The 12275-nt window shown below is 34.4% G+C and overlaps 1 protein-coding gene across 3 annotated transcripts in view; it reads left to right on the top strand.

The window, feature by feature from the left end:
- The window catches only part of ERBB4 (erb-b2 receptor tyrosine kinase 4), a 1081463-nt gene that overhangs the window by 741857 nt on the left and 327331 nt on the right, over positions 1–12275 (top strand). For all 3 annotated transcript variants that reach the window (XM_081261308.1, XM_081261306.1, XM_081261307.1), the window contains one exon: positions 4998–5063. In XM_081261308.1, coding sequence (XP_081117434.1) covers positions 4998–5063 — 66 coding nt within the window. The remainder of the gene's footprint in view (positions 1–4997; positions 5064–12275) is intronic.

The raw sequence follows: 12275 nt of genomic DNA, 5'->3' as shown, positions 1-12275 counted from the left end.
CCACTTTATGCATACCTATGTTTTACTACATTTTATGATTTATGAAGATTACCTTCTTGTTTCTCTATTTCCTGTGTCCTGAAAGCTCTAAGAGGGCAGGACACCAACTTCCTCATTTTTTATCCCCCCACCAAGAATCTGGACTAGTTTAATGTAGGCCTTCTGTAAATGTTCCATTCCCTCTTTTGAATTATATGCTCATGAAAAAGATATTATTTTCTCACTTCTTTCCCCAATAAAAGCCATTTTAAGAGGTCAACAGTGCCTGTTTTTAAAAGGATTGTAAGAAGAATCCAGGGATATAACTGCACTGCCTCTAGCTAGAGGCAGGGTTAGGATATAATCTTTTACAGTTGCCAGTGACTTCATATTTTGTAACTCTTCAACTGTCTTGGCATATTACTTGCAGAAAGCATTACAGAGGTAGATATTGAATCTCATCTCTCCTGTCAGGCGGTCACACAAACAAGCAAAACTTCTAGCATGAATTTATGATTCTTGAAAACATAAAAGCAGCTCAAGGACTCTACTTTCTAAAAAGGAATGCAAAAGCTACATTTTTAGTAACATCTTCTGGACAAGAATAAAAGATGAACTTAATCCTATTTGCTAACTCCATGATGAATAATTGTCAAAGCAGAGGGGGGTTGCTTGTGAATTGAAATAATGCTAGTATGGAATAATCAGCACTTATTTTAAACATTAATATAGTTACTACCAAAACAGAAATATTGGTTTAAAATTCTATTTTTTAAAAAATGTTATCTCTTTGATTGAATCATAATGACAGCAGATATTAATTTAAATAGCTCTGCTCTCACTAAGCCATATGGAAATGTCAGATTCTTAATTTTTAAGTGAAAAAAGTGGCATATTTTTTCACATAGCTTTAAGAGAATTATTTCAATAAACAATAGAAAATAGTCATATAACAGGCTGAAAAGGGAAATGGGACAGATTTGGATAGCAGTGGCAGAGTCCCAAAATACTGTTCCCATTTTTATACTCTAATATCTGATGAGTTTTTCTCTTTTCAGTCCTTATTTATAAAACCTATGCCGTGAGAAGTAGTTCATAAAACTAATTTACACTAAAATACTAGTGACATGTGTGGTCTATTTTCCTCATGAAATCAGGGCTACTGAAAATACTGGCTGGGTGCAGGGGTGCATACCTGTAATTCCAGAGAATCATGAGGCTGAGGCAAGAGGATCACACAAAGCTGCCTCAGCAAAAGTGAGGCACTAAGCAATTCAGTGAGACCCTGTCTCTAAATAAAATACAAAATAGGGCTGGGGATGTAGCTCAGTGGTCAAGTGCCCCTGAGTTCAATCCCTGGTACCACCTCTCCTCCAAAAAAAAAAAAAAAAAAAAAGAGAGAAAATACTGTATACAGAGGGAAGGAAAAATGCCCTCAATAAGAAATTGGACATTTGAGCCAGTGTGGTGGCACACACCTATAATCCCAGGGGCTCAGGAGGCTGAGGCAAGAGAGTTGCAAGTTTAAAGCCAGCCTCAGCAATTTAGTGAGGCCCTAAGCAACTTAGTGAGACCTTGTCTCAAAATAAAAAATAAAACAAAGAGGGGGGCTGGGGATGTAGCTCAGTGGTAAAGTATATCTGGGTTCAGTAAAAATTAAAAAAATACAAAAAAAAAAAGAAATTGGACATTTATATCTGTTAGGAGACAAATAAGAGACATTTCAGACTCCATAACTGTCCTCTTCACTGAAATACTCAGGGACAATCTCATTCTAGATGATGCAATGATAAATCATTATGCTAAGAATATAGCAGAATTCTAAGCCCTAGGCATTACATTGGGATCATCTCACTGAAAGTGGTCTTGTCTACCCCTTCTTACCTGAGTTAGAATGCCGTTAAAATGTAGATTTGTTGGCTTTTCCTCTTAGTCTCATGGATAATAAACATGAAATACATAATAGTCAAAAATTTTCCCTTTCAGTATGATGTGGAATTAATTCTAAACTCTCTGAGGATGGTGGCCATGTCTGTTTCAGTTCAATGTTTTATCTCTAATATTTAACATCATACCTAATACACAGAACAATGAAGATGTTTATGAAGTAATTATGAGGAGATAGATGGAAGCAAAGCTAGTAGAAATTGTTGTTGTTCCTGTGATAGACAGATAATTACTAGGGAAACAGTAAGGTTTTCTACCCCATCATCTCTTTGATACTTTTCTGCAGTAGAAATGATGAAAACAAAGGGCTATAAAAAATTTAAGTTATTTAACTATAATATTTTATAGGACTTTACTGGCCAATTATCCACAAGTATCAAATTAAGATGGCAGTTATGAAAGTGCAGTAAAGAGTGAATTTTGACAATCCCTAAACAGAGATTTTTGTTCAGATGTTGTGATATTTAGTTATTACAACAACTTGATGAAAATAGTATTGATACCAATGTATCATCTATTGTACCATTTTGAAGATCAAAGCTGAACTGAGTCCCTGGGCAGATTCCAAAAGAGTCAAAGCTCCAGGAAGACAGTTAAATCAAGGTAGGACGGGCCAAGCAACAGTTTATAGAAGCACATGCCAGTCAAACCCCTCCAATGTGTTGGTAGGAATGGATTCTGAAATGTGTAGACTGAGGGAACATCTATCTTCTTTTAGCTCCCAAAGTATATGGAAGAAATAGAAGATTCTGTAAAATCCAGGAAGAGAAGCAGCTGCTGAAGGCATCCCTATATACCAGTAATAATATTTTTGTTGAAATACAGATGAGAAATAAAAACTACTGAAGAACATCTCACAGCAGCAAGCAGACAGGGTTAAAGTTTGGGGTGTACATTCTGTGTCACTCATTTCCAAATAGTGAGCTTGACTCTGATACCTTGTCAAAAAAACCATGAACAATATTTCAAGAAATATACATTTTTTTAAAAAAATGCATTTATTTTAACTAGTAGAAACAAACATAAACATCATACATATTTATGGGCCTTTTTATGTGAAATCTGGGAGCCTGAATTCGGGTGGTGAATTGAAACTTGATAAATAAAAAGTCAAAAAAATGTAACCCTCCCCCCAAATAAATATTGAGTATATTAAAATATATTTTATTAATGTATCTTATCTGTTTATCTGTTTTTCCTTTCTTTTATTTTCCTACCAGATAGAAATCTGACCATAAAGAATAAAGCTAAATATTTTATTAGCTCAAACACAATTAAAGAAGTCATAGATTAAGTGACAGGTCATTCTTTGCTTTAGATATCTTCAATTTACAGACCACTTGGTGAATAGATTCAAAGCAACACATCTAAGAAGGCATACTAATGTTAGATATTTTCTCATAAAAAAGTTTGGTTCTTCAGAAAGTTTTCCTTGCTTCCCAGTTTGTCTCACAGTCCTTTCTAATTTCCGCTGGTATAAATCAATTTAGATTTATTAGCTTGGTACAAAGGAACTCCAGTAAGTTTTTAATAATTATTATCATTATCACTGATTAAAGTTATATTGTTCAGGCCAGATGGAGTCCTTTTCCTGTCAACTAGAATGAGCTTGCATTATGTAGTTATAATGTGTTTAGATCTAAATAAACAGATGGCAGAGTGACAGGATATTATACACTGATGATGTCAGTAGCAGCGATCACAGACAGAACTGCTTTAAATAAACTCTGCTGTAGCAAGGATCCCCATACTTTTAAAAAAGATGACTTGAACTGATCCTGAGCATTGTATTGATTTGGAAACACTATGGTTCCCTTCTGAGGGCAGACCATCAGGACAGGCTGAGGTCAATCAGAGAAAGTGTCTGCTGAATCTGTATTATAATTCTGAAGGTCTTTATCATGTGGGATCACTCAGGCACTTTCACTGCAAAGGAAAAAAAAAAACCTCTAAGCAGTAAGAATGTTCAAGCTGATTATTTGAAAACCATGCATCAAGGGAAGATGGAAACATTTGGTAAACTCTATTTGATAATTTGTATAATATAATTCTCTTTGAATTCACAGTTAATACCTGAAAGCTAAGAGAGGTTTAATAGGAAGCTTGTTATAGAACAGCTAGTCTTTCATCAACTTTCATGTGTACTTTTCATTCTAAAAATAATCCATGTGCCTAAATTTAGAATGGAATTCAGAAACCAGCTTCACACAAAGTCATTTTACCTGATTGCCTCTAGCTAATATTTTTATTTTTGAGTCCTTATGGGGATTTCTCTGTGGGACAACTATATTTGTTGAGGATGATATTCACTGTAGCTAAAGAGCTACCACAAGAGTTAAAGGCCAATATTCAAAAATGCATATAACAATTTTAAAGGCATGTATTGAATAACTGAAATTGTTTTCTAAAAAAAATCAGCTCTTTTAAATGCTTGATTTTGCCTTTTATTCTGAGGTTTTGTCATGTGTTTCAAAGAATACATTCTCGCTTTCATAAACTTGATTTCTTTTTAACAATTAACTTAATTTGTAATATCTACTGGAATCAGTAAGCTGTGAACTTCTGAAATTATACCAAGTAGAAGAGATCAATACAACCAAAATCTTCAACAAAGTGAAATTTATTTAATATAACAATTTACTTTTGACTTTCTGGGAAATATTGCAAACATATTTGTTTCTTTTACATATAAAATGTTGAGAGTATTTTGAATACCAGAAGACTGTACTTCAGTTTTACATGTTCTGCTGTCATCTGATGGCATTGGGAGTGGGGACCAAATCTTTAACAAATGGGCCATGGGGGTGATTATATTGCCACTGTTTTTTTTTCAATTTGTCTTTATGTGTATGAATTATTTCCAGTATTCTTAAAATGGCATTTGTAGTGTCAAAGATAGAATATTCAAGCTTTGCTACTTAAGTGAGCATTTTCAGCACTAGGCCTCAACTCTAGTATGACATAAAATTTTTCGAAAGAGCAGGGATATGTCCTTGGGCAGTCTCTCCTCATCCAGGAGTGAAAGATTAAAACGTACATGACCTTCTTTCCTCTTTGTTCCTCTTCTTCAGGTGGACGTTGCCATAAGTCCTGTACTGGCCGATGCTGGGGACCAACAGAAAATCATTGTCAGACCTGTAAGTACTCAATAGTATTAAAAAAAAATGTTTGAGATGGTCAAATGAAACATAATATGTAGTTGCTTCTTATATTTGTTTGAAATTTCTAGGTTAATGATTTCATAGCATCACTGTGTTGGTATTAGTTAGGACTTCAAAATTTGTATGTCAGTAGAAGTACACAATCCAAAATGTGAGCAAAATTATATTAATTCAATTTTAGGTAAAACAGATATTTCAGTATTTTTCCCAAGCAGTTATATTACCATTCATTGGTAGAAAAATAAAGGGCAAAAAGGATACTGTGTACCTGCTATATTCCAGGCACTATTCTAGGCACAGGGGTTATAAACTAAGTGAGGGATGCATGTAGATTCCCTATTGTTAACATAAATCTTGCTCTGAGAGTGTGTTTCTTGAACTAATCATTAGGTAAGATAGGTATGAAGCTAACCTCATTGCTCAGGCATTTAAAATCAAACCACACAGAGTATAGAGACAAATATCTAATATTTTCATCATGCTTAAAGTCATAAGCCATTTTAACCCCAGGAGCTTTCACCAATCTTAGGTATAAATGGTTTCTTTAAAAATGGAAACAATTGGGTGCAGTGGCATACCCCTGTAATCTCTGTGGCTGGGGAAGCTGAGGCAGGAAGATTGCAATTTGAAAGCCAGCCTCAGCAATTTAGCAAGCCCCTAAGCAACTTACAGAGACCCAGTCAGTCTCAAAATTAAAAAAAAAAATTAAAAAAGTAAAAGAACAGTCTGGGTATGTGGTTCAGTTGGTTAAGTGTCCCTGGGTTCAATCCCTGGTACTCAAAATAAATAAATAAAATAAAATAAATGGAAAACAAAATGCCCTGTACAAATGTAAATACTTGTTTTTCCTGCTGCAATAACAATGACTAGAATACTATTTGAAAAGCACTATTGTGACAATAGTACATATTATTTTATGAGCATAGAAGACAGAAAATATTGTTGGAGATTTTTACATACAAATATTATATATTGTGGAAGCTTGTTAAACTATTGAATGAAAGTTTAGAGATTTTTAATTTGGCTCAGTTCATGATGTTTGCTAGATTCTGTTTGAATAACAATAATAATAACAGCAACAACAAAAAGACAAAGAGAATTGCTTTACTTCAAACACCAAAGGAAGAAGTAAAAGATGATATATGTTCAATGGAAAATGATTTCTTCAGTTTATTTTTAAAATTTGTGAGCATTCTCATATCAAACATTCATAAAATATAATAAAGTAAGAAGTACCTTTTTACCTGTGTCCCTCTTTGGTCCCTTAGCTACCCTAGATAGGCAACAATTAGTATTGGTAATTTTGGTATATTCTTCTCAAAGATAATTTACACATACTCAAGGAAATATGTATACATATCCCACTCCTTTTTACTCAGATATTAGCAGGCTTTGCATGTTGTACTATGTGTTATTTCTGTTGCTGTAATAAATACCAAAATAATAAACTTATAAATAGAGTGGATTTATTTTGCTCATAATTTTATAGTTCTTACTCCAGGAGTGATTGGCCCTGTTGGCTGTTACAAGACTTTATGTCATTGTTCTCTTCATGGTGGGGTCAAAGAGAAAATACCTGGGCCTGGCAGTGGCCTTTGAGGGCCACCCCCAATAACCTAAAGTTTCCCACTTGGCCCCACCTCTTACATGTTCTGCTGTCATCTAATGGCACCGGGAGCGGGGACCACATTTTTAACAAATGGGCCATTGGGAGTGGTTATACTGCCACTGTTTTTTCAACCTGTCCTTATGTGTATGAATTATTTGCAATATTCTTAGACATGGCATTTGTAGGGTCGAAGATAGGTGTATTTGCAATTTGATAGAGATCACCACCACAGAGATCTTATTCTCTGTTGTGGTTGCTAACAATTACCTTTGCCAGGAGGATGTGCGTGGTTGCCTGTCTCCCTATTCCCTGGACAAAGCAGTACATTATCCATCTTTTGGGTCTTTGTCACAGGATTAGATGAAAAATAGTATCTCAGTTTAGATTTAAATTAACTTATTTAATAGAAACAATATTTTATGGCAGGAATGTTTTGACAAGAATGTTTTAAACAGGATTCTAAAGTAAGATTAGACTGCCGTGTGAATTTCATTCATTACAATGTTTGGAGATAATGTTTTAATAGCAGAGAAGTCAAAACCAAGGAGTGCACAATTCTGAGATGACACTGATGTGGCCAATTGTAAGAAGTCCAGATCTCTAAAATAATGAAGACTCATCACAGTGTTTTGTAATGAAGTGACAAGTAACCATGGGAATTACTGAAGTGTGTAAGGATCTCCAGTCTTTCATGAAAAAAAAAAAAAAAACACTTCTGAGTTATCAAAGCAGAGAATAAGCTGTTGCAGACTTACCTGCTTTATTTTGCAGAGGAATCAGAGCTCCTTCGCTGTGGGCGGCTAGTTTGGGTGGGACACAATAGCTGTTAAGGAACTTACGTCCAGGGGATGAGGGCATTTGGAAACACTGATGTGGATAAACATCTCTTTCTTCTCTTTGAGAGGAGGTGGGTTAAGAATCCCTGTATTGTTCCTCCAGTGCTAGGTCCAAAATCCCACTGCCTTCCTCCTACCACACTTTAGAATATCTCCTTTGCCAGAGGTTACCTCTTTCGCTCTTTTCAGAGTTTACAGTTGAATGCAGTGGGCAGGGAGAAAGAAGTCTATACCATCTCCTCTAGACCAGAAGTCGTACATAATAACACTATTAGAAGTAATACTTTCAATAAGACTATTAACAAATAAAAAATGTGAAAATAAATAAAATAATTAAATAATAAGTAATTTAAAATGATAAATATTTTAAAAGAATTTAAATAATCAAATAATTTCATTTTTGTCTCATTTTACATGTACTTTGTACAATGCAAATGGAGCAGTTATACTTTTGCCTCCTGGTACTCTGGCATTCACGAGGAACAGGTACACTTCTATCCATAGATGCCTTACCAAAGGCTAGTTCTTCTAGACATATAGTAGAGTTTATTGCTTGCCATCAAGTGGAATGGGAAAAAGTCTTGTCTATGAAAATTTTCAGACCATAATTTCTATATCAAAGTATCAAACACAAAATCATTTAATTCATCTGAAATTTCTACATAGAAATTAAATTCAGTATAACCTAACACTCAGTTAATGATCACTGTGCCTATTCCACAGTCTGTCAGACTTAAATTCAACATGCACATGTATCAAATATATACAAGTATGAATTTTAATGTAATATACATTAGCAATGACCTTTATAGTTTATAAAAACATTTCCATTTAAAACTTCATTCTAAGTGAATTTTCTGTGGGCTAAAGAGGACAGTTATCACTAACCTCATTTTACAATTGGAGAAATAAAAGCTGAGGATATGATTAAAGGGGTTGTTAAACATAACACAAACTGAGGATTTCTAAGTGTTCTGCATCTGAAGATATTACTGTCTCCTATATCCCCTACTGAATTACACATTGCATTCAGTAATCGAGGGCATTGGATATGAAATCAGCCAGATGATTCAAACTCCAATTGTTCCCACTTTCTGTTATGGGCAAGCACCTTCATCTTTTTAAAAATCAGCTACCACATCTATAAAATGGAGAGAATTACACATATCATCTCAGAAGGTGGCTTTCTTTAGAATGAAATTCAAAGCCCTAATACAGTTGAAATATTTAAGTATTTCCTGGCATGTATTAAGGACACAAAAAATAATAGCTGATGGCATAATAAACTAGAGGAGGTAAGTCAGGAAACTGAATCCATTTAAAATCTGAATGAATGGAGGTGAGAGAGAAGCTCCTGTGGGCCAGTTGTACCTTGTGAAGTCTCCTGACACCCAGCATCTGGAGAATGAAAAGCAAAAGCCCTGGAGTGAGGAGGAGGCTGCTTGGCCTTGACATTGGCTCCCAGTCTCTCTCCCTGGCTGAGCTTCCTGAAAGATGAATTACTTATACATATTTAAAGAGCACAGCATACTGAGGCAAAATGTATTTTGGAACTACTAAAAGACAAACTTATTGAAAGACCTGAATTTTAGAATTATTTTTATTTTTTTATTTTTTTGAGAATTTAACCTCCTCAGAGATTCAACAGTGATATGAGACATCCATTTATTCCATAGAGGAGTAACATACATGATCAATACTTTAAATTTAAAGTTGTCTAGGCTTCCTTTAGATTCACAATGACTGTTTTGTTAATTGAAGTGTCCTACTTACCTCGAGGCCCACTTGAGATAAACTTCTATCTGAACCTTGACTCAATTTAAAAAACAAACAAACAAAAAACAGCAACAGTAAGTATGTTGTGCAAGTTTTCAAGAATATTCTGCTTTTTGTTGATTGATCCTATACATGTGCATTTTAGGATCTGAAAGCCATAGTCTCACCTTATTTACAAATTATTTCTTTGTCAATCATTGAAATAAATTCCCTTTAGTGAGCTTCTCTGGAGGTATTCATCTTCATGTTTTTCCAAATATTTCCTTATTTTTATGGATGATGCTTTTTTGAGACTTTCAATATATTAGGCAAAGAAGAAAAGAGTATTTAAAAGTTCATCACTTTGGAAAAGGAAACTAAAGTAAGGAAAACAAAATTACTTCACTCATCCAACCTTACCACTTCTGAACTCTTCTCACTGGTGTTCCCTCTTTGCAAGTGTGCTAGGAATTGTCCTCTGTGTCACTAAAGTTGAGAAGTCAGGGGTAACGACATATGGCTCAGGCTCTAGGGCAAAGTTCATGGCAATGAATGAGTGGTTAGGATGCAACCAAACAATGGTACAGAGCGTTAAAGCCATCTCCAAATAGAGACATGGGAGCAAAGATTCTGTTTACCACAGTGAGCTTGAGGAGAGGTCTGCAGGAGGCAGAAGTTTTAAGTAGCAGAAATGAAGAAAATGTTTTTGTTCTTAATAGTGAAATTGAAGGGTGGTATAAATTGACAGCTTACACTGGCTCACTATGCAAACTTTTCAGTCAGAAATTTTAGTAGAATTTTGTGAAATTTTAGCATATTTTAGTAACACTATACAACTTATTTTGTGTACAGGTTGAGTGTCACAGTTGGTTTGACTGCATGTTCAATACTTTAAGTGTGTCATTGTGCCTTGATAGAATTCAATAATGATCAGACTGTAAACTGGAACCATCAGCTATTTCTAAACTATTGATTTCTAAAAACTTAAGATTTTTTAAATTTAAATAAATTAGTTTTCAAAATCTTTGGCAACCTAAAGAACTTTTTAAATATTAAAGTTATTAAATGATACCTGTAGAATCTTACCGAATGTACTACTCTTACTATTTTAATCATGAGTCTAATGTTCTGAAGCAACTTGATTTCATTCTCTTTAATTCCTTTTTGATGTTTGAGCATCTTGACCCTATAAATTTGACAAGAACATTTCTCACATAGCCGCAAAGGGTCAAAATACAACTTAGTCTGCGATAGTGAGAGCTGTATTACATGTAAAGCAGTGACTCTAACTTGAAAGTACTTTTAAGCTCAGTTAAATCATGGCCGCATTGCTCCACAGCACAGCTTAAGTAAATTGATTCAGTGGATTAATGTAGTCATGTCAGGGGAGACAAACTTATCTGCTATGTGAAGTCTGAAGCTTATAGAAGTATTATTTAGCAGGCTTACTGGTAAGAATGACAACTCTCTCTATTCATAGGAACAGGAGTCCTGAAGTCTGAGCTCCATAGGTGTAGGTGTGAAAGAAACTAAGCTTTAAGAAATAAATAATAATGATTAAAGGAACAAAGTTATCTCTGTTCCTGCAAGATATATGAAGCACACTTATCTCATTTAAAATAGATGCTTCTTGTCCCTTTTTATCTTTAAGCACAACATCAGGCCAGCTCTCTCTAGTCCACTATTATCAGGAAGGGTGCTGGTTTCATTTCACACGTTCCTTTGTCCTCCCAGGCCCAGTGTCATCTCCGTTAGTCACTGCATTTTGAGTGAGGAGAAGGGACAAAAGAATACATGAAAACATGACCTTCTTTTCTCAACCTTTTTCTACTTTTTATATAAAAGTCGTCATAGTTATTATCTTCAGTGGCATATTTTTTAACTAGAATCTTCTAGGCTGATAACCACTCAGTATTCTACTCAGTCTGCCAAGTTGCTTTAAGAATGATATTTCTTAACTCCAAACTGAAAAATGTAGGAGCATTTGGTGACAGGTTACAAAAGTTATTTGTCTCCTAAACTAAAATATTATATTACAAAAATTAACAAAGACGTGTGTTTCAACTACTGGACCAATGGATAGATGGTTACTTCTGCCCAGTTAATTGTCACTGAATTGATTAAGGCTAATGCATTATTTTAACCAAAGGAAAACTTCTTGTGGCAGAATTTACTCCTAATTACTTACAATATACTTTGTAGGCAGATCATTCCAAAATCTTATTTTTTTTAATTAAAAATAGAACAGAAACAAATACCGACAGTGTATTTATTCTATTGTAGATCATTGTAAATGGGGGCATCACTATATTAGCAAAATAAAACCTTGTTCCAGACAATGCTTTATATTACACATCGTTTCTATAAAGACATTATAGAATATGCTAGGGCAACTTAGAAATTATTTTACAGTTTTCCTCTATAACATTATGCACGAACATGAAGAAAATTACTTTCAACAGTGACGATATATTAAAAGTTTTTTCTTTTAATAACACAGGAGGGAAAAGCTTAAATCCTTAACCTGGTTTATGAATTCTATTCATTCTTAGGAAAGTCTTGAGAGATACATGTAAGTAATTTCATACATTTGTCCTATATCTGGAACTGCTTTGAAATCCCAAGAAATGATTATATATTTTTGTTCCTCAAAATTTCATTAAAAAAGTAGCAGCTCAATTTTAGTGTTTTTTCCATGATAATTAAAAGTTTCCTGTAGATTCTGAAATCAGAATGACAAATTATGAAAATAATACACTAATTATACTTGCATATATGCATCCACACATCATTTGTCTGTAGTGTAACTGTGTTTGCAGTCTTTGTGGAACAAATGTTGTTTAAAAAGAAGGTGCCGATGTGGTAAATATCCCATTAGAGCAGAGAAAAGCAAGGGGGAGCTCATGGGGGAAAGAGAAAGAGCTGAGCCAGCACCCCTGATCAATCAGCAGAGCAGCCTGCCTTTGTAAGAAGCCAGCTTCTTTAATT

The sequence above is a fragment of the Spermophilus citellus genome, assembly GCF_964194105.1.
Source record: "Spermophilus citellus genome assembly, chromosome: 11".
Lineage (NCBI taxonomy): Eukaryota > Metazoa > Chordata > Mammalia > Rodentia > Sciuridae > Spermophilus > Spermophilus citellus.
The sequence above is the reverse complement of the archived record's forward strand: the minus strand, read 5'-3'. Positions and strand labels throughout refer to the sequence as shown.